The following is a 23,908-nucleotide window of genomic DNA, read 5'->3' as shown; positions in this document are numbered from 1 at the left end:
CAAAGTTACCCTCGCAAAACATTGAATTAGAGTACTGTAAGTGCAAAGACGAGTCGTTGAAATTATTATTCCACATGGAATGTATGAAGTTCGAAAACAAACTCGCTGCTGTTTTCTGTGCTTTTTGCTTTATTTTTATCGTCTGGCAACTTCAGGTAAGTGTACTTTTTTTCCGGGAACAAGCAAAAGCAGCTGTCTTAACTTTATCATGTATCACAGTGTATATAGCTTTACCATTGAAGAAGAGAAAGATGCTGCAAAGAATTTCTTTGAAAACGCCGTGATTTATTCAAGTTTTTTAAACTATTCTTGATGTTAACAAGTTCAAGGGTTCCACTGTTAATAAAAACAGAAATTAGCAATAAACAGCAACTCACTCCATAGCAATACACACTTGAGAACTTCATACATACAGGACTAAGTTAAGCTTAGCAAAATTAGCATCTGAGAGAAAATCTAGAATGATTACATTTATGGCTTTTCAGTAACGCATCTAGTTGGTAAGGGAAATTGAACTTAAGCACAAAATACATATACCTGGCCTCAAAACTGACCCTAATATTGTATGTAGTATTTTCTCAGTGTGCAAGTTCAGAGGGGAGAGTACTTTCCCGACACTGGATTCGAGGTGGAAGTGTTTCAGAAGCAGTGTTTAAATGGGAAAAAACAGTAAAAGGACGCTGTCATTTACACGCACAACTAGCCGCCCCAGTTTATGGAAAAGATGAACTAATTATGACGTTTGTGTCAAAAGTGCAGAAGAAGCATACGGAATATAATCAGATTAAGCTAAACTAAAATTTTCTTTCATGGGAATTGTTAAGATTTTGTTGTCTGCTTTTGATTCTGAATTCCGTTTGCGACTCTACAGGAGACACTACGTTTACTCCATTAATCTGAAATTTTAAGTCCTTTTGGGCCAAGCGACTTCACTGACATACAAAATGCTGCATCCCAGTTTACCGTTATGAATTTACGGAAGCGTATTAGGGCCACAAAGAAGAAAAAAAATTGGGCCACAGTGAAGAAAAAATGTCTTATTTCTTGATTAAAGCCGAAATGTCCACTTTAATATCGCAGTTTATTTCATCATTAAACTAGAACGTCGCAAATGGCACTTTACGTTCCTTTTAATGAAACAGCACACTAGCACAACTGAACCTTAATTTGCAGTTCCATTCATCAGGTAGGAGCCCAGATTCCCCACGATGCTGTATGCTGAGACTGCAGTAGGACAGTGAGTGCCCTCCGGAATTGTAAGAGCTGTTACTAGTTTGATGCATCCTTCTGAGATGAATGTCAACTTCACTTTTAGGGTCTAGGACAGGGGTCTGCAACCTTCACTATGAAAAGAGCCATTTTGCCCCCTCTTCCTCCAAAGAAAAATAGTCTGGAGCCGCAAAACATAACACAGCTTATAAACTTTTAAAAGTTTTAATCTTTTTTTAGATTTTACATGTTACAACCACGGAATACAACAAACAGAAGTGCAGTGTGCATGTGTAGGCCTACTTTGAAATAAATTTAACTGAACTCTGCAGGCCTATTTGAGTCCTTCCTATACCTGTATAAAATTAAAATAAAAACTAGCCCACTTTAATATAAATAAAACATTTAGCTGTAGCTTAGCAGCTTTAAAAAAGTAAACATAAAATTCCATTTCAGTGTGCTCTCATCCTCTTCAGGTTTCCCTCTCAGCCAGCAATCAACTGAAGCACCTGAACATACAAAAAAACCTACATCAGCTCCGGGTCTGAAATAAATGTGTTTTTTTTTTTAAATATTAGCCTATTAAATGCTATTGTTCTCACCTGTTTAATGTGACTTCTGTTTCTGAAGTTCGCTGTAGTTCATCTCTAGCACTTTGAGCTACTTTTTGTATGAAAATGTGCTATATAAATAAATGTTGTTGTTGTTCTATGTCGGGGCTATACGATGTGACTTTGACCTTCACACAGGACTGCAGGCTCATGTGTGAGGTGGGAGAGATAGTTGGACTTTATGAAGTTCATGCTTGAGAAAACTTGCTCACATAAGTATGTTGAGCCAAAGATGGACAGGACTCCAAATGCATATTTTTTCATGTTCATATATGTTTCGGGAATGGCACTCCATGTATTGAAAACAAGTTTGTCGGGTTTGGGGAGGTTTTCAATATCAGTCCATTTGTGCTCTTTAGCGAGAGTAGCCTTCTGACGGGCGACTTCTTCAAGATCCGCTGTCAGGCATTTGAACTTGGACACCCATAAATCTTTATCCGCTATGCGGCCAGTTCAATTTCTAGATCGGGCTTACTTACTCCTGTGAATGCGGATGTGTTCAGCAGGGATGGGTCGATGTCCAGGGAAGGAGAGAGTGTTTTTTTTCTTTCTGAACTCACTGAATCTTTCTCTAAATGCAGCTTGCATTGCAATAATTGTACGGTGGAAATAATCACAATTTATGTGAATGTTCACTGCTTTGAACTCTCTCAGGGAGGGGAAGTGAGAGCGTGTACCTTTCTGTACATCTCTGGCAAACACTGTCATCATGCGCTCAAACACCAAAACATCCTACGCCAAAACATTTAAAGTCAGAGAATAGATGCTCTGATCTTTTTATGAACGATTCTTTCATGTATTCTCCGTCTGTGAACGGCTTACCCCCTCCTTACGATCTCTTGAGCTGCCACAAAACTAGCAGCTGTAGTTGATTGTGGAGAAGTGATCCACTTTTTGAAAGTATGTTTGCTCTGTTCAGCTTTCCGTTGCAGTTCCGAAATTGCTCTCTTTCGCTCATCTTCACTTGGGTATTTTTCAGTGAATGCTGAGTGCTTGTTTCGAAAATGTCTTTCAACGTTACATTTTTTGTTGTTCGATAATTTATCGCCACATATTAAGCACACCGGTAAGCCAGCGTCGTTGGCGGTGAAGGCAAATGCTTCTGTCCACGCAGAATTAAACTCTCTGTTCTCTTCTGGGATTTTTCATTTTTGGGATTTATTCATGGTTAGTGCAGGGGTCGCACACTCCAGAAGCCACCTGCAGGTAAAGGCGAGGGCTATAGACGTAGATGTGACGCATATTTTAGTTGACAAATTATAAATAAAAATAAAAATTAGATGTTAAAGTGTATAACAGTAGTAGTAGTAAATAAACATTATATATATTACATATATTATATACAAATTAAATTAAGAAATTGCCGTTATTCATTTTCATGTTTTTTTTTTTTTTGTCAAGGCCAAAAGGAGCCATTACAAGGAGGCTGAAGAGCCGCATGCGGCTCCAGAGCTGCGGGTTGCCGACCCCTGGTCTAGGATATTTGTTATAGCCTGAGCTGATGTGTTCTCGGCCAGAAAGAACTTTTTGTAGAGGTGAACATGTTCAGTGAGGTGCCCTAATGATTTGAACCAGCTATTCCAGCTGGTATTTCCTGCAGGCTTTTTGAAGAAGGCAGACTTTGCCCACATCACTAGTGGTGCAGCCTCACTAACGTATTTATAGTGCTGCCAGGTCTCTCCCACCAAACTGATGACATGACACAAGCTGGATGAATGTACACAGTTACGCATTACCACTTTTAAAACTTCCTGCTATGCCTTCAAACAGTATGATGCATTGTCTGTAACCACTGCTAAAATGTCATTAAGATTCAGCTGGTTGTTGTGAAGGGACTGAAGTGCTGCCTGTGGAAAAGTTGCAGCTCTCCATAAAGAAAACATCTGCCAAAAAGTACTGGTCCTCAGTACCTGTAATTTTAATTATGTAAATTATTTATAATGATTCTTAAACCTTAAATGTTTACAGATAGAAAATGGGCATCATTACAACTGTAACTTCATCTACTGCATATCTTAAAATAATTAATTACAAGTAAAAGCAAACTAATCTGCAAGATGCTAAGTCCAGGAATTTAACAGAAGAAAAGAAAGAGACCTGCTTTTAAGGGCTATTTGCATCTGAGGAGAAGCCTGCTCTTCTGCCCAGGTTTGTAGGTGCTGAGTTTATAATGGAAGAGTCAAATGTGGACCTTGCATGCCTCGTCACCGCGAGGCAAAACATTTATTAAATCCTGAAACATCATTGTTAATTTTTAAAAGGGTACCCATTAACAATCAGTGCCGTTCACCAATAACATTTTTCTACAGGAAAGGCAGTTAATACCGGCTAAATATAATTTCATGTATAATTAGAATTGCCTACATAAAAAAAATTACCATACAGCCAAATGTTTACTCACCTATCACTATTTTGAGAACTATGTGGTCTTGGCTATCTGTGGTTTAATCAACTACAACATAAATTTTACTGCAACGAATCTTTCGAAGAACAGTGTCCATATATTGTTCAAAGACACTGGGCAAATGAGTTTGACGAAGACTGCTCTCATTTTCTGGCAGCGCACCTCCTTGTTTACAATGCTTAACAAAAGAAAGGATGCATCTTCATCATTTTTTTGAGCGTTATGCTTGACTCGCATGGCCACAAAGTCTTCCACAAACTGGCATCTTGCATCTGATGATTTTGTTGTTTCTTCTATTGTTACCTGAAAGGAACACTTTTTGATCTTAATTTCTCCTTGTTCTTGAGATGGGTTTTAGATTTGATGTGGTCATTGCAAGTATCTTTTCGAGTCCAGTCTATGGTATGCTGGCAAAACTTGCAGAAAAGTTGTCCAGATTCGTAAAAGTCCTTGGCATATTGTTGTGCTCTCAATTTTACAGTTGAGCTTGTGTTTCTTAGTTTTTTCAACGTAATTAGGTTATCTGATACTGCTCGCTTTGACATTTCTGTGTCATGCAGCTAGCTAATTTGCATGCCTTTAACGAGAAAACATACAAGAAACACGCGCACAAATAGATAAAGGCACGACTGAATTTCTATAAAGAATTGCCTTTGCTTAAAAAACAACAAACTAGAAAACAGTATCTGAATGATAGAACTACAGATTATTCAATTGTTTAATTTAAGTTTGTAATAGTCACTCCTTCAGTCTCTAAATTCCGCACATTTCATTTTTAAATCTAAAGTCCGTTTTTAAGCGTTAATTCTGTGATTCCATCTGTGTTTTCCCCATCGCGAAAAACATAAGGCCCTAAATTATATGGTGTAAATAATATATTGTTATTTGGAATACAGTATTTACATTTCATGTGTGTTCTGTGTCTACAGCGATCTGGGTAAATGTAGGATGACAGGAAATACAAGGCAAAAAATGTTGAACACATAACTAAAACAAAAATGTTTTTCATGTTACAGTAATAATGACAAAATGCTGACGTGACGTGTGCAGACTGAAGTCCAAATATCAAATAAACACTTTCACAAAAGATATAACAAAACAACTGCACTTTTATTCGAGAATATAATCAAAGAAAAGGAAAACATTCAGTTTACTTGTTACTGTCAATGAGTAAACACCCAAGCCCAAATATCAATTGACACAAAGTTGATGTCTCTGCTTGGCTGATGCAGAGGTAAGAACTGCATGTTGTAATCAAGAGGTTGTGGGTTTGAGCCCGGGTTCTCTCCATTTTGAGTAGTGAGCTGCTATTATTACAATTATATAAACATGCATTTGGTTTGAGTCTGTAACACCCAATGTAAATTTTTGCTACTTGTAGAATTTAACGTTTTTTTAGTTTTTTTTTAAATTCAGTTTTATTCTCACAGTCACATTCACGTGATACAACGACCTTGACTCTCCCTCTCTGACTTGATGGCATTTATCACTATTCTTTTCACAAGAGTAGCAATGACAGTAGTCAGCTTTCTTCAGGACTAGCCACATGCCTGCCTTAATAAGACTGCTGAGTTGTACTCCTCATTGTGTTCTCTTCATGGCCATGGTATGAGAGAGAGAGGGAGGGGTAAAGTGACCAACTTTCTACATTCCTGTCTAAATCCTTAGGCCAATAGGGTGTTGTAGTAAAGAATGGCCTCTGATTCAAAACCAATCCCAGACAGTCATACTTCAGACCAATGGGTGTACACACTTCCTTTTCACCCTGCCCTCGAGTAGTGGATACCATTTGTTTAGCTGAAGCTTGCCAGCTAGGTAGTTTTATGGTCTTCCTGTAGGAGTTGGTTTATGCAATGTAATGTCCTGTGCTGAATCACCCTTGCCATACCATTAACCCCCCCCCCCCCCCCCAACATGCAATACAATTCACATCCTGAGCCATTCCTAAAGACTCTGGGGTTGGTTAGCTAAACATGAAAGTACAACAAACCAAGTGAAACACTAATATTACAATTGATATGTCTAGCTTACAAATAAAGACATACAAAAGTATTTATCAACATATATACAAACTATCACTCCACTGCAGGTACCAAGTGCTCCCCCAGGATATCAAGAAGAGAAGTAGAATGGGACTCAGTAACAGGCAATCACAAGATTCTGACAGATATCTTAAAAAAAATCAATCATTCTAGATATGTTGAATTCGTTGACTCACCCTGCATTTGAACAGTGTGAGTCAATGTATGTTAATGCACCCTATAGTGGACTTTCTACCTTGACCAGTACTGATTCTTCCTTAAACCTTATTATGTTAAGATAGTTATTAGCCCCCTGTGACCCTACTGATGGATTGAGTAAGTGCAGTGAATGAACAGATGGGTGATGTCCACTTCAACACTGCTAAATCGCTTCCTAGGCAACATAAGGAAACCTAATGTGAAAAATTCCTAAAACAACGAATAGTTTTTTTCTTTCCGCTGAATTCATGACCTCAGTGTCCTTTCTTTAAGACATAGTTTTTGTTTAAAGACTACAGAAGAAAATAAAAAATTAGACAGAACATAGCAAAAACAATAAGCACCAAGTATCACCTTGGTTTCCGACCAGTAAATACTGACACATTGAGAAGAGACTGCAAATTTCATGTTCTCTTTACAAAATAAGACAGAGTTGAAAGAACAGTATATGAGTATTAGTATGGTGTAAGAAGTGAGTTATTGAAATCCATGTATTGTATATATAGATTTTGTTGTCTATAGTCAATTCTTTTTGGTAAGGAACTCTGTAAATTTTCAGTGCAATCCACAGTGCCCTGATCTGAAGTATCTGCTGACAGCAGGCAAGAGGCATTACTCTTGACCTGTAGCCTAGTCTAATGGATGAGCAATGTGATCTATCTCCAACCTGCAGAAAGAGATCCAGTAAGAAAAGTGTACCTCTGCAGTAAGCAAAATTTATTGTTGAGTTTTTTTTATGTTACTACTTTGTATTTATGTTGTTTTTTCCCTTATATCAATTTATTGCAAATCATGAAAGAAAAATTATTCAAATTTTTCTACTTTGTCATTTTACATATGATGTCCTCTCTTATTTCAATGTAGTCTCTCATTATCTGCACTACTGATATTAAGAACAATGAATTCACCTTTGGTCAGAGCTATGCTCTCCTCGCCTCTGGTAGGGAATTATAAAATTTGCAAAAGATATCCCTCTTTCTGCTCTCCTGTGTTCGAGTTGGAAGTGGAATGTGTCCAGTTTGACAGACAAGTATATATTTTCAGATCCTAGCAATGTCTTACAGTTTCTGGCAGTTTGGAAGACAGTGGGTGGAGTCAGTGAAAATAGGAGGCATGTGGCAGCTGATACAAGTATATAACAGTGAGGTGGGACAAGTAGTAAGTTAGAACATATACTTCATCACATTCTGTATAACATGTAAAGTGTTAATTCTAAGAAGTCTATTTTTTTTTCCAGACTGCAGACTGCCGTTCCTTCAGTGTCGATTATGAGAAGGACTGCTTCTTGAAAGATGGAAAGCCATTTCAGTATGTTTCGGGCAGTATTCATTACTCAAGAGTTCCACGTTTCTACTGGCAGGATAGACTCAAGAAGATGTACATGACAGGACTGAACAGTATTCAGACGTAAGATTATTACATACCATTCATATTTCCTAACATAAACTGAATATATAATATAAACAACAATGCTTTTAACAAAAATATGTTTAGGGTCTTTCTTTTGCTCACCACAGCGAGGTATGGAGAGTAGAATATTTGAAATGGAAACCTTCAGAGATCACCTCAAATATGGTGGAAACATTAGATGAATGAGAAACAATGTGCCATATTAAGCTAAACAGTCTGTCCTCAATAAAACTACTCATTTAATCTTCTTAGCATCAACTATGCTCAAGTCCATTGACCTGTACTCTTCAAAATTGCCTTCTATTGTTAGTCAATGTGTGGTTTATTTTGTTAAAAGGCACTTGTTCAGTAAAATTGCTTATGCAGTTCTGTCAATTAGTTTGCTTAAAGGAGACTTTGTATTCGAACAGAGCCAATTCATTATGGCATCATCTTTGGTACATCTATACTAATAAAAGGCAAAGCCCTCACTCACTCACTCACTCACTCACTCACTCACTCACTCACTCACTCACTCACTCACTCACTCACTCACTCACTCACTCACTAATTGTCCAACTTCCCGTGTAGGTGGAAGGCTGAAATGTGGCAGGCTCATTCCTTACAGCTTACTTACAAAAGTTAGGCAGGTTTCATTTTGAAATTCTACGCGTAACGGTCATAACTAGAACCTACTTTCGTATACTGTATACGGCCAGAGCGGGCAGCTCGGTCGCCGTGTGAGGCGGTTGCGTCTTGCATCATCACGCCTCCCACGTGATTGAGTGCCTGCCCATATAAGGTAAATATTCGCGGGTGAAGGACTGTGCTTAGCATATTCATAAGTGCGGCTGCTGCGGAAATCAGCACGCCTCCCACGTAATTGACTGCCTGCCCATATAAGGCTGTTCTTCGCTGCGGTGTGTTCAGATTCCTTTTTTTGCTTCGCCAAGGAAGCAGCCTTTTCACAGCTTAAACACTGTTTTATAAACGAACGACATATGTTTAGCCACAGCGTCCCTATGAACTTGTGGATTTGCTTGCGAGTATTTAGCCACAGCGTCCCTATGAATTTGTGAATTTGCTTCTGAGTATTTAGCCACAGCGTGTTTATTAACTTGTGGATTTTTCTGCGAGTATTTGCCGGCAGCTGCACAAAGTTGCTTCCATCTAGCTGCATCAGAAAATCTACCACGACGTCTGATATGCCTCCTTTTTACTATGTTCTCACAGCTTGGATTGCTGCTGTCATAATCGGCTCGAGCTGGATTTGTGTTGAACTAACATTCGGTATGTGTCAATCGATATAAGCATACAACTGGCTTCATCAATAACTTCGCATCCATCTTTTGAGAGTTGAAATATTTATAAACATCAAAGTGTCCACTACTCAAATTGTTACCTGTGAATCTAAGATGTTTAAGAGGCATTGACGGTTCTCCAAAGGTGTAAAATATTTGGCCATTTTGGTACACTTGAAAGCGACAACCAAACAATTCAGTGGCAGCCATCAACTCACATGCAGAACCATAGGTGAAGGGCTTAAGCATTTCACTCTTATAGTGCTCCTGTGTACTATAATTACCTCCTGTACCATCATCAGTCCACACTTTGAACCTGTCCCAGTCATTTAATACATAAGACACAATGTCCCTGCGGATATCAAAAGTGAGCCTGATATGTCCGTGCAATATGTAACACAGAGAATGGAAAAGGCAGGCGCCATCTCGGGGCATGGACACCACTCGGTAAGTGATAGTTCTTTGATTGATGGTGATCACCTCCATAGACATGTTAATAGGGGTACAGTTGGAAGAATACAGGGAATGGGTACTTCATCAGTAAACAAAGTATAAAATACCTGCACAATAATTATAACAATCATAATAAATGAAATAATAACCTGTGGATTAAATAAAAAGGCTGCTTCAACACAAATCCAGCTCGAGCCGATTATGACAGCAGCAATTCAAGCTGTGAGAACACAGTAAAAAGGAGGCGTATCAGACGTCGTGGTAGATTTTCTGATGCAGCTAGACGGAAGCAACTTCGTGCAGCTGCCACCAAATACTCGCAGAAAAATCCACAAGTTAATAAACACGCTGTGGCTAAATACTCAGAAGCAAATCCACAAGTTCATAGGGATGCTGTGGCTAAATACTCGCAAGCAAATCCACAAGTTCATAGGGACGCTGTGGCTAAATACTCGCAAGCACATCCACAACTTCATAGGGACGCTGTCGCTAAATACTCGCAAGCACATCCACAAGTTAATAGGGACGCGCTAAATACTCGCAAGCGAATCCAGTATGTTGCATGCTCAAGAGTAAGCTCAGCACACAGCTGGTCATATTACAACTGGAGGGACGAAATGACAACGTCGTATGCAAAGAGATCCTTAACAAATAATTTTTTGTATATTTTCCCTCAGTTTAAAAATGTGTACTTTTTTCTTAATTAAAATATTCAGCCTGTATTTCGCTGCTGCGAAGCGCGGATATTTTGCTAGTTGTGAATATACAGTATAGTGTTCTGTGATTTTTCATATTGATTGAATTGTTATAACATTAAGTTTAATTGCTTTGTCAATTGTTGATCTATGATTGTTCATTTATTAGTTACTAGCAAAATACCCGCGCTTTGCAGCGGCGAAGTACTGCCTTAAAATTTTTATTAAGAAGAAAAGTAAACCTTTTTAAACTGAGGGAAAATATACCAATAATTATTTGTTAAGGATCTGTTTGTATACCACGTTGTCAGTTCGGACCTCCGGTTGTAATATGACCAAGCTGTGTGCTGATCTTACTCTTGAGCATGCAACGTACAGTTGGCCATGTGAAAAGCAATCTTGCCTCAAATCAATGCCAACCTTTTGTAGGGTCTGTCCCTGAGACTTATTAATTGTCATTGCGAAGCAGAGCCTTACTGGAAATTGGAGGCATTTGAATTGAAGTGGGAGATCAGAGGGTATAACGGGGATGCGAGGAATAAAAACTCTCTCCCCTGAGCCACTGCCAGTAAAAATAGTTGCCTCAATTAGGTTCTTTTGCAGACACGTGACCTGAAGTCTCGTGTCGTTACAAAGTTTCGGTGGCTGTAAGTTTCTCAGTAACATTATTGGTGCCCCAACCTTCAAAATTAGATTATGCTCAGGAGTGTCTGGAGGATTCAGAGTGTGGAGAAACTCTACTGGATAGTGCACTGCGTCTTCCACTTCTACAACTGAATCCACAGACTGATATGTTTTCGGTTGTGAAGGTAGTTCTTGAAGTAAAATGTGGTTTATAGTCGTAGTCATGTCATTTCTTGATGTCAGGATAGCTCTCTCCCTCAACCATGACACGTTGTTTTCGTGGAGATTTCGTAGATTGGGGTAAACATTTTGAAGAAGGCTTTGTAAGAGGCATTGGCGGTTGTCCAAAGGTGTAAAATATTTGGCCATTTCGGTACACTTGAAAGCGACAACCAAACAATTCAGCAGCAGCAGCCATCAACTCACATGCAGAACCATAGGTGAACGGCCTAAGCATTTCACTGTTATAGTGCTCCTGTGTAGTATAATTATCTCCTGTACCGTCATCAGTCCACACCTTGAACCTGTCCCAGTCATTCAATACATAAGACACAATGTTCTTCCGGATATCAAGAGTGAGCCTGATATGGCCGTGCAATATGTAACACAGAGAATCGAAAAGGCCGGCGCCATCTCCGGGCATGGAAACCACTCGGTAAGTGACAGTTCTTTGATCGATGGTGATCACCTCGATAGACATGTTAATGGGGGTACGGTTGGAACGATAAAGGAAATGGGTACCTGAACAATGTAAACTACGTCTGAAATACCTACACAATAACTATAATCGTAATAAACAAACAATAAAACAGTGGAGAAGCTGTGGATTAAATAAAAAGGCTGCAGTTATCAGCAGGGAGACGTGAATACCGTGGCGAAGCAAGGAAGGGAATGAAGAGACCGGAGCGACGGACGGCCTTATATAGGCAGGCAGCCAACTACGTGGGAGGTGTGGGGATGGGGGACCCAATGCCGCCTCACACGGCGACCAAGCTACAGGCTATGGACGTATATATGTACGTAAGTAGGATTCAGTTAGCGTTGGGAACCCGCATACCAAATTTCTTGAAGATGGGCCCATAAGTAACAAAGACCTTTGGAAAGTTCAATATGGCGGCCAACAGTGGCGTCATACCACCGAAATAAGTACATACATCGGTTTCGGTTAGCGCAGGGAAGCCGCCTACCACATTTCGTGAAGATGGGGCCATAAATAAGAAAGTTTAATATGGCGGACGTTGTCGACCATTATGACCGTTACGCGTAGAATTTCGGCCGACAGTGGCGTCATACCACCGAAATAAGTACGTACATCGGTTTCGGTTAGCGCAGGGAAGCCACCTACCAAATTTCGTGAAGATGGGGCCATAAATAAGAAAGTTTAACATGGCGGATGTTGTCGACCTTTATGACCGTTATGCGTAGAATTTCGAAATGAAACCTGCTTAACTTTTGTAAATAAGCTGTAAGTACCCCGCCTTAATCCCCTGGCACGATGTGTTACGCTGCTCGTCAGGTCTTTCTGCGGCTTCCCATGCGCGCGTGCGTGACATCTATTATACCAAGATCCAGCATGCGTCTGATCTCAAGCTCAACCTCTGCTTGTTTGAATTCTGGGAAGTGATACGGGTGCTCTTTGACTACAACCTCTGGTTCCATAACAATGTCGTGCTCAATCAGGGAGGTTCTTCTGGGTCACTCATTAACAACTTTGGGGATAGCAGGCTGCTTGCCACTTGTGCTGATCGACCCATGTGCAAAACAAGACACTAATGGAGAGGTGTGAAGGAATTTAAGGTGGCCCGGGATTACAACTTTTTTTGAAGGCTTTCAGGGATTCTAGTGTTAAGGCCATCTAGGAATACACCAAACACATCTGTTAATGGGTTCGGAGTGATTGTGACACAGAGGCTGTCAGATAGGCATGCAAAGATTTTTGTCCAAAATGTTGTTAATTTGATGCATGTCCAGAACATGTTGCACAGTAAGGCTTGAGCTAGATTACAACGTTCACAGGTTGAATGTTGTTGTGGAAACATAGATTTCATAGATTAATGTGCTTGATAAAAGATTTTAAGTTGAATGATTGAATGCTTTGCACATATGGAGCTAGAGCGTATTCTGTGCATGGCTGCCTTACACTCCTTTTCTGAAATAGTAAGTTGCAGATCCTTTCTCCAATGTACTTTGGGATCTTTATAAGGAAGGACTTTTTTATAGGGCGGCACGGTGGCGCAGTGGGTAGCGCTGCTGCCTTGCAGTTGGGAGATCTGGGGACCCGGGTTCGCTTCCCGGGCCCTCCCTGCGTGGAGTTTGCATGTTCTCCCCGTGTCTGCGTGGGTTTCCTCCGGGCGCTCCGGTTTCCTCGCACAGTCCAAAGACATGCTGGTTAGGTGGATTGGCGATTCTGAATTGGCCCTAGTGTGTGCTTGGTGTTTGTGTGTGTTTGTGTGTGTCCTGCGGTGGGTTGGCATCCTGCCCAGGATTTGTTCCTGCCTTGTGCCCTGTGTTGGCTGGGATTGGCTCCAGCAGACCCCCGTGACCCTGTGTTCGGATTCAGCGGGTTGGAAAATGGATGGATGGATGGACTTTTTTATATATTGTACAGATGCTATCTGAGTCAAGACTGATCAATATTTCTTTTTGAATAGAACAAGGTTGAAGGTTAGGAAAATTGGACAGGTTCTGTTTAGCAAAGTTTCTAGCTTGAAAGTAATGAAAGAATTGTATTGATGAGAGGATGAATTTGAAGTGTAATTGTTCCTAGGATGCAAAGACAAAATCTATGCACATGTCTCAGTGTGCTTTTAATCTGAGACATTTTCCAGACATTAAAGAATGTACAAGTTTGAGAAGGTGGAAAAAGGTAGTTGTCACGTGGAGGTGCAACAGATAAAAGCTTCTCTATCTTAAAGTGCTTCTTACATTGGTTCCATATTCTGAGAGAATGAAGGGCAATTGGATTATTAGTGTATTGATGGTAATTTTTATTAACTTGGGCACAGAAATACTACAAGATTTTATTTCTACAGTATTCCAGACCAGGCTTGTGGATATTGATCAATTTGCGTCGATGCTCAAAAATGTTGCGTACACCCATTTCCACGCTCACATCACTATGTATAAAAGCTGAACTTGGAATAAAGCCACGTACATTTTCATGCCAGGTCAATCCCATGCGAATGCAAGTTTTCCGCTCGGTTTTGCAAATTGGCGGCACCCAGTGTCAAAGCAGTGCTACTGTTCCTGTGTGGTTTCCCTTTATTTTTTAGATTCACATCCCTGACTCGGCTTTATCAAATACACTGAAATTAACAGCATATCGTTTATTAGTTTAAGGCATCTGATTGTAATATGGTCAAACTATTTCAAATACTATAGCTTCTTTAGCATCGTCACTGTCAGTGCACCACTCAGAGTATTTAACCCACTGTATCTGAGTGTGGAATCACAGCTGTACAGCAGCTGATCGGATTATCGGGATACAGCATCTAGCATACGCTGTCTCAACCATGCACACAGTCTATTTGAATTTCTTCCATACAGTACGGCAAACACTTCAGAGTCCTTTTGGGACTCACGCTTCAGAAACAGTTTCTTCCCAAGAGCTCTAAACACACTCAATCAGTCCATCAAGTGTTCCTGGTAGAGATGTTTGTACAATCACCTCACTGTAAACTTGCACTACAGTTATAATATTGCACAACCTGAGTCACTTTATAAAGCACGTATTTACTTATGATGACTACTGGCTTCTATGATGATTTAGATTTCCAAGCGCTATCTTCTCGGAACTGTTGATACCATTTTTAAGATGAAATGCAGTAAAGCATGTTTATTACATTGTACAGATAAGTTTTAAACTTCATTAAAATAATGTATATCTATAATAATAAAAGGCAAAGCCCTCACTGACTGACTGACTGACTGACTGACTCACTCACTCACTCACTGACTGACTGACTCACTCATCACTAATTCTCCAACTTCCCGTGTAGGTGGAAGGCTGAAATTTGGCAGGCTCATTCTTTACAGCTTACTTACAAAAGTTAGGCAGGTTTCATTTCGAAATTCTACGCGTAATGGTCATAACTGGAACATATTTTTTGTCCATATACTGTAATGGAGGAGGCGGAGTCACGTATCGCGTCATCACGCCTCCTACGTAATCACGTGACCTAAAAACAAGGAAGAGATTTACAGCACGAGTCCAACGCGGGAACGAAGGTAAATGACGTTCATTTTTGACTGTCTTTTAATACTGTGTAAGCATACATATTAACACATGTGCAATTAAACGTGTGCATTTACGGGGTGATTTTTCAGGCTTAAAAGCTCGCCTTTTATCAAACGCGGAAACAAAGGTAACTGACGTTGTTCACTGTCTTTTAATACTGTGTAACCATACATATTAACACATGTGCAAATAAACGTGTGCATTTACGGGGTGATTTCTCAGGCTTAAAAGCTCGCCTTTTACTAAAAAGGTAAATGCAAAACTATTTTCAATCATTCTATGATCTGCTTCTCACAACTGAAGGCACCGTGGCTGATGTTACGTCACTTGCTGTCCGACCATAAGCTTTACCTGGTAGGTAGCCGCACACTCACTTCACTCCCTTTCGGGAATCGAACCTCTGAGGTTTTCTTTTGTTCTTAATTAAAATTTAAAACCAATACTTCACCGCTGCTAAGCCCCTCTAGCGCTGACGTCTGAGGTTCGATTACCGTAAGCAAGTGCAGTGAGTGTGTAATTACATTCACGGCATTCGTAGTCTGATTCACAATCTGATTGTATGGGTGCTTACTTCCAGGTAACGCTTACACTTGGCCACCAAGTCAGCTCGAAGTGATCACTCGAGTAAAGGCAGCTTCACAAAAAAACTGATCCTTAACAAACTGTTATTAGTATATTTTCCCTCAATTTAAAAACGTTTTATTTTCTTCTTAATAAAAATTTAAAAGCGGTACTTCGCCGGTGCGAAGCGCGTGGATTTGACCGACTGACACATACAGACATATTCATGAGTGCAGGTACTTCGGAAAGAAAGCACCGCGTAAACCTAAACTTTAAATTAACTTCATAGACCTACAAAAGGTTGCCATTCATTTGAGGCAAGATTGCTTTTCTTCTGTACAACTATACGTTGCATTCTCAAAAGAGTGTGCTTGCACGGCTTCGGATATAGATATATATATATATGTATGTCTATATATAAATATGTAAGCTTATAAGTACTGCCTTACTTCTCTTTAAGAAAGGAAGATGTAATGATACTTGATTTAAACGATTCCATGTATTCCTGGGTTTGCGTAGCTTATTGTCTAAAAAGGAGAAACCCTCATTTATAAAACTTTGCTGCAGATGACTTAGCTTATTGTCAATATCTTTACACGTTTTTTTAACACTTATTGACTGAAACGTGCTTTCACGAAAAAAGTTAGGGCTTTGCTACAGGATACACCCTCCACAAGTTAAGCAAGTAAAAATAAAATATATATTTCTGTTTTATTTAAACCTTTTAAGTTCGTATGCATAGCCCCATTTGGCTGTTTAATTTTTTTTTTTCTTTCTTCAGTAATATTTAATCTCCTTAAAGAAAAAGAACATATCCATTTTACTTTTTTTCTATCTCTGTAGTAATATTTTAGTGTAAAAGAATAACCAGTATTTAAACTTTTTATGTTACTTTATACATTTATTTTACACAATGTTGAAAAATTAATAAAAAAGCTACATATTTTGGCAGCTGCTGCTTTCATTTTCAATAAAATGAAAAAAGCTGTCCAAGAGAAAACGTCAATAAAGAAGAAACAGTTTGCACTATCTAAAAATCAGAAACCCTCATTTATAAAAGTTTGCTGCAGATGACTTAACTGAAAATAAATGAATAGTTCCTATGTGTATAATACATATTTATCTATTTTACTTATGCCTTTATTCCACCAACTTACAACATCTGAGGTACAATTTGTTACATTACTTTTGTTTTTTGCACAACATGCAGGTGAAGTGACTTCCTCAGGGTCACACAGTGGTGTCAGTACCAGGATTTGAACTGACAAGCTCCGGGTTTGCTGAAATATTACTGAAGAAAGAAAAAAAACGAAAACGGGCAAATGGGGCTATGCATACAAATGTCCATCCGTCCATTATCCAACCTGCTATATCCTAAATACAAGAGCCACTAAGTAGATATGTATATATACAGTATATATGTATATATATATATATATACAGTTTATATATATATATATATATATATATATATATGTATATATATATATATATATATATATATATATATATATATATATATGTATATATATATATATATATATATATATATGTGAATGTATGTATGTATATATGTATGTCTATATATATATATATATATATATATATATGTATATGTAGATATGTAAATTTGTATATGTATATATATGTTTATGTGGATGTGTATATGTGTATATACGTATGTATATGTAGATATGTGTATATGTAGATATGTATATATATATCTATATGTATATATATGTTTATGTGTGTGTGTGTGTGTATATTATATATATAAAAGACAGCAACACTCATAACAATGACAACACAATTACATTGACAATCATGTTACGTTATTTTTAAAATGTTTCCTTTTTTTTTTCATAACCTCTTTAACACACTACTTCTCCACTGCAAACCGTGGGTATTTTGCTATATATATATATATATATATATATATATATATATATATATATATGTGTCTGTATGTGTATATACAGTATATATATTTATATATATATATATATATATATATATATATATATGTGTGTATGTATGTATGTGTGTATATGTATGTGTATATATATGTTGATATATGTATATATATGTGGATGTCTATATGTATATATATATATATATATATATGTATATATGTAGATATGTGTATATGTAGATATGTATATAAGTATATATGTTTATGTATATATATGTTTACATAACCTCTTTAACACACTACTTCTCCGCTGCGAAGCGTGGGTATTTTGCTAGTTGTTAATAATTAAACATGTGAGGACACAGTGGACAGCAGTATCGACGAGCTGGCATCCTGTTCAGGGATTCTTGTTGCCTCACGCTGTATGTTTGCTGGGATTGGCGCAACCCTGGGTGGATAGATGGATGGAATAATTAAACATGTACTATGAAGATATTTCAATGTTCCAAAAAAGTTTTGAAGAATTGGCGTTCTAAGCTTACATATGGCTTGGCATCTATTACAGAGCTGATCGTGTGGCGAGTGGTTACTTGGAGAAAGAAAAGGAAGGAGAGGAATTAGCGGTTAGTATGTTTGAGTCAGACAGTACTTCTGCAATAAATTATTTCATCGAAGGTTGTGCATGGTGCAGCGAGTATCTTGCAGGAGGCAGGAACAATCTCTGGACAGGGCGCCAGCTCATCGCTAGTACTTTGCCACCGTGTCCCAATGTTTAATACATGCTTTAATTCCTATCATTATGGAAATGATATCAAGTATACATCTTAATATTTAAATTGTTCAGAGAGCTGTAAAATCATGAATGTAATGTATTTTGTGTCCTGTCGATGGAAGAGAAAGCTCGTTTAAGAAGCACATAGTGATTCACACACATAGACTACATAGAAGAACATATACAATACGAAGCATTTAACATGCTAATTTTGTTACGATGGGATTTGAAAAACTAGTAAACAATTTTAAGATGAAGTTTATGACGTTCTACTTTAATGACAAAATAAGCTATGCGATTAAAGTGGAAATTTCAAGATTAAAGTTGACAACTGTGTCCCTATTTTTTTTTTCTCTGTACCTTAATATGCTTCCATATGACACTCAAAACGGTGGGCTGCAACTCGCCTTTTCACAGCGACTTTGATATCTGACCACTTCATATTTGTTTCGGGCACTTTGCTACTTTCTGAACTTGAACTTTCGTGTTTCTCTACCACTCTGTTACTCAATCAACTTTCTTTTGTTGTTTATATCACTGCTTAAAGCAACAAATAGTAAATTTTTCCTTGCCTCTACTTAGTATTCGCTGAAATTCTTCCTTTTCTCCAATGCTTTGCCATTGTCTTTTCACAGAAAGCAAAACATAAGGGGCTAGTTATACTGTTTTGCATATTCAAAGAGGCATAATTCTGGGAGGAGTCTGGGAGGGGCAGCAGGCGTGTGCACAAGCATTACATTTCACGTAGACCGGGATTTATGTAGCGGAAGAACGTGGAAGATGGCGTATGCACAGATTTATGCATCTGGATTTTTTTGTGCATATGCACATTTCTGCTTTTGTCCATACGCCATGTTTTAGTGTGAATTCTACACACTGCGTTATGCATGAGGCCCCAGGTCTTTATAGGTTGTATATTTACCATCCAGTAATAGAATTGAAAGTTAGGCAGTGCCATGCCCCCTTCTGCTTTAGGTCATTGTAGAGTTGCCCTTTGGATGCATGGATGTTATCGAATTCCAAATAAATTAAGTTATGATTGAGTCTAACTTCTTAAAAATGATTTGTTAATGTATATGGGGATCCTTTGAAAATAGGAAGAGAAGCTTCAGAAGGATGGTCATCTTAACAATGTTGATTCTCACTGCTAATGTAAGATGGAGGGTAGACTACTCATTCACTTCATGTTTAATTTCTTCTATGCAGACAGCACAATTTTGATGATAAAGAGCTTTATATTTGCTTGTGATATTTACCCCTAGATATTTAAACTGATCTGCTAAAATAAATGGGAAGCTGTGCAGTCTGATATTGTGAGCTAGAGAATTCACTGGAAAGAGCAAACTTTTATTCAAATTGATTTTGAGTGAAGATATTTTTTGAAAATCCGCTATTCCTTTTAGGACTGCTGGCACAGAATTTTGTGGGTCAGATATATATAGTACCATATCATCTGCATATAGTGATATTTTCTGTTCAAATCGTTCTCAGAGAATCCCCTTTATCTCTGATGCATTTTGAAAGTATACAGCCAGTGGCTCAATGGCGATTGCAAAGAGCAAAGGTGATAAGGAGCAACCTTGTCGAGTACCACGTTCTAGTTTGAAGTAGTCTGAAATAATGTTGTTAACACAAACTAAAACCTCTGGAGTAGTATTAAGTAGTTTGATACATGCAAATATGTTTGGGCCGAATCCAAATTTGTGCAATGTGGTGAATAGGTAGCCCCATTCAACCATATCAAATGCTTTTTCTGCATGTAAAGATAAGATCTCTGGGGTGTTAGATTTAATGGGTGAGTATATTATATTAAACAAACGTTGAAGATTAGAAGTTAAGTGTTAAGTGCCTTTAATAAACCCGGTTTGGTCTTGTGATATTATAGAAGGAAACACTTTCTCAGTCCTTCTGGCTAGAACTTTAGGGATTATCATAAAGTCGTTATTCAGAAGAGAGATTGATCCTCATGATGCACATTGCAGTTAAGTCCTTATTTTTCTTAGGAAAGATAAAGATAATTTATGCTTGGTGAAAGGTTTAAGGTAGAATTTTGTTGTCTTTAGTTTCAGTAAACTTTGCTAATAATAGTGGAGCTAACATATTTGAAATAAATTTATAAAATTCCACTGGGAAGCCATTAGGGACAGGTTGCTTTCCCACTTAGAAGTGAGTTTATAGCATCTAGTAATTCTGAAAGTGTCACAGGTTTATTCTGTTCCATAGCACTATGAGTATCTAGCTGTGGTATCTGTAATGAATCAAGACACTCATTAGATTGTGTCTTATCTTCTTTAAACTAGGTAGAATATAAGGCATTATAGTATTCTCTGAATGTGTAGATTATATTTTTGTGGTCAATAACATTATGCCCCCATATTCATCTCACAAATCGTGTCTTAACCCACTTTTATTAGCAGACAAGAACTGTACAGGGTTTATATCCAATCAAATTGATTTTTTAGAGACAAATACATCCTCAGAGGTTTCTGCAGGAATACTCTGGGAAACCCTGAAGACTTCCTTAAGAGGACAGATTATCTCATATCTTTTGACACAGAAATAAATTGGAAACCAAGAAGGTATCGGAGCTAATCAGTGAAATTACTAGAATAGATCAAGAACATGCCAGATGTCCAAGTGAGGCACTTCATAGGAAAAAACAGGCTCTGCATTCAGAACTCAACCTCTTAACAACTAAAGAAACTGAGCAACTCATTTTTAAATGAAGACACCATTACTATGAACATGGAGAGAAAGCTAATAAGATCTTCGCTCAACAAATCTACAAGCAGGAAGTTCACAATGCAATCCCAGCAATCACCAACACAGATGGAGACAAAATCATTGACCATAAAAATATAATGCACACATTTAGAGAGTCTAAAGAAGACAAGACACAATCTAATGCATTTCTGGATGCATTATAGATACCACAAATAGATACTGTCCGTGCAGAGGAATTGGCTAAACCTCTGGTACTATTAGAATTGCTAGATGCTATAAACTCGCTTTCAGAGTGGGAAAGCAGCAGGCCCTGATGGCTACCCTGTCAAATTTTACAAAAAATTCTCAACTCAGCTAGCTCCCCTTTTATTAGCAACATTTACAGAAGCTAGAGACAATAAAATTCTGCCTCAAACTTTTCGCCAAACGTTAATTACCGTCTTGCCTAAACAAAAAAAGTACTTACTACAATGTGCATCATACAGACCAATTTAATTTCTGAATAACAATGTTAAGATACTCTCTAAAGTTCTGGTTAGAAGGATTGAGAAAGTGCTTCCGTCGGAAATAACAAGACCAAACTGAATTTATTAAAGGCAGACACTTAGCTTCCAATCTTCGACACCTGTTTAATGTAATATATTCACCCACAAAGTCAAACACCCCGGAGATATTATTATCGTTGGATGCAGAAAAAGCATTTGATATGGTTGAATGGAACTACCTTTTCACTACATTGCAGAAATTTGGGTTTGGCCCAAACATTTGTGCATGGATCAAACTGCTGTATACCAATCCAGAAGCTTCAGTTTGTATTAACATTAATTCAGACTACTTTAAACTAGAAAGTGGTTCCAGACAAGGATGCCCCTTGTCACCACTGCTTTTTGCAATCGCCATTGGGCCACTGGCAGTTCACTGTTGAAATGCTTATGAAATAAAAGGGGATTATCAGAGAAGGACTTGAACAGAAAATTTCTCTATATGCAGATGATATGGTACTGTATATATCAGATCCACAAAATACTGTGCCTGCAGTCCTAAAAGCATTAACAGAATTTCAAAAGATTTCTGGTCTCAGAATCAATTTGAATAAAAGTGTGATCTTTCCAGTGAATTCTCAAGCACACAATATTAGATTGGACACCTTCCCTTTTATCATCACAGATCAGTTTAAATACCTATGGGTAAATATCACAAGTAAACCTAAAGCTCTTTATCAACAAAATGTTGTCGTCTGTATGGAAAAAATTAAGCAAGACTTGCATAGATGGTCTACCTTTCATCTCACTTTAGCTGGAAGAAAGAACATAGTCAAAAATAATATCCTTCCTAAGCTTCTTTTTTTGTTTCGGAACATTCCAATATACATCAATAAATAATTTTTTTAAGAAATTAGATTCAACCATAACCTCATTTATTTGGAATTCAAAACATCCACGTATCCAAAGCGTGACCCTACAAAGACCTGAGAAGGAAGGTGGCATGGCCCTACCTAACTTTCAATTTTATTACTGGGCAGCAAATATACAAGCTATAAAAACCTGCACATGGATACAAACAGATGAACATACACAGGCTTGGACCGCAACAGAAATAAAATCCTGCAGTACTTCTTTATATTCCTTGCTTTGTACCCCAATAAGTACAAGTCATTGGCAAAATATTAACAACCCAATTTTCTTCACTCACTCAGAATATGGAATCAATGTAGGAAGTATTTTATGATAGAGAAGCTTTTATATGTGGCACCTCTGGACGAGAACCACCTTTTTCCACCCTCTCAAACGTATGCAGTTTTTAATGTCTGGAAAACATTTGGGATTGAAACACTTAGGGATCTGAACATAGTCAAAATCCTTGCATCCTACGAACAATTATAATCCATATTTAACTTTCCAGCAACACATTTCTTTCACTACCTTAAAATTAGAAACTCTGTTAAACAGAACCTGCCCAATTTTCCTCACCTCCCACCTACCCCTGTGCCGGAAAAATACTGATCGGTCTTGAGGACTCAGTCAGCATCTCTTTAATATATAACACCATTTTACAGTCCCTCCCTTTCAAAGATCCAAGAGTACAGTGGATAAAGGATCTCTTACTCAACATCTCAGAAAAGGAGTGGGAGGTAGCAATGCACAGAATTATCTCGAGCTCCATATGCATAAAGCATACAATTATTCAACTTAAAATTATATATCAAGCACATCTGTCTCATTTAAAATTGTTCAAAATGTTTCCAGGGCAAGATCCAACCTGTGAATATTGCAATCAAGTTCCAGCCTCACTGGGCCACATGTTTTGGGCATGCACAAAATTAACAATATTCTGGACCAAAATCTTTAAATGCCTTTCAGACACCCTTGGTGTCACAATACCTCCTAATCCATTAACAGCTGTGTTTGGTGTACTTCCAGATGGGCTTAAAGTGGAGAAGGACAAACAAACTGTAATTTCCTTTACTACACTATTGGCACATAGACTTATCTTGCTCAACTGGAAGAATCCTAATTCTCCTTTTTTAAGTCAGTGGGTAACTGATTTGCAGCCAGAATATTAGTAAAATCTGTAAATGTACAAAAGAAAAATTATTATTTATTGGAGTAAAAATCACAAAATTCTATTAATATGAAAAAGAAAAATTAATTATTATTTAATGGAGTAAAAATAATGAAAAGGTAATAAAATATTTACTCTCTTACCGATTGGAGTATTCCCGTTAAACTGAGGTCCACTATGCTTGATGAGTATTTATAAGAGACTAAATAAATGA

At 37.9% G+C, this 23,908-nt stretch overlaps 1 protein-coding gene across 1 annotated transcript in view; it reads left to right on the top strand.

Annotated features, from left to right (window-relative positions):
• glb1l (galactosidase, beta 1-like) overlaps nt 1–23,908 on the top strand; it is a 230,377-nt gene continuing 206,469 nt past the window's right edge. The window contains exons 1-2 of the mRNA XM_028807592.2: nt 1–155; nt 7,702–7,871. Of these exons, the coding sequence (XP_028663425.1) occupies nt 75–155; nt 7,702–7,871 (251 nt within the window). The 5' untranslated portion in view covers nt 1–74. The remainder of the gene's footprint in view (nt 156–7,701; nt 7,872–23,908) is intronic.

This window comes from Erpetoichthys calabaricus, chromosome 8, assembly GCF_900747795.2.
Source record: "Erpetoichthys calabaricus chromosome 8, fErpCal1.3, whole genome shotgun sequence".
Lineage (NCBI taxonomy): Eukaryota > Metazoa > Chordata > Cladistia > Polypteriformes > Polypteridae > Erpetoichthys > Erpetoichthys calabaricus.
Note: the sequence above shows the minus strand (reverse complement) of the source record. Positions and strands in the feature narration are given on the sequence as shown.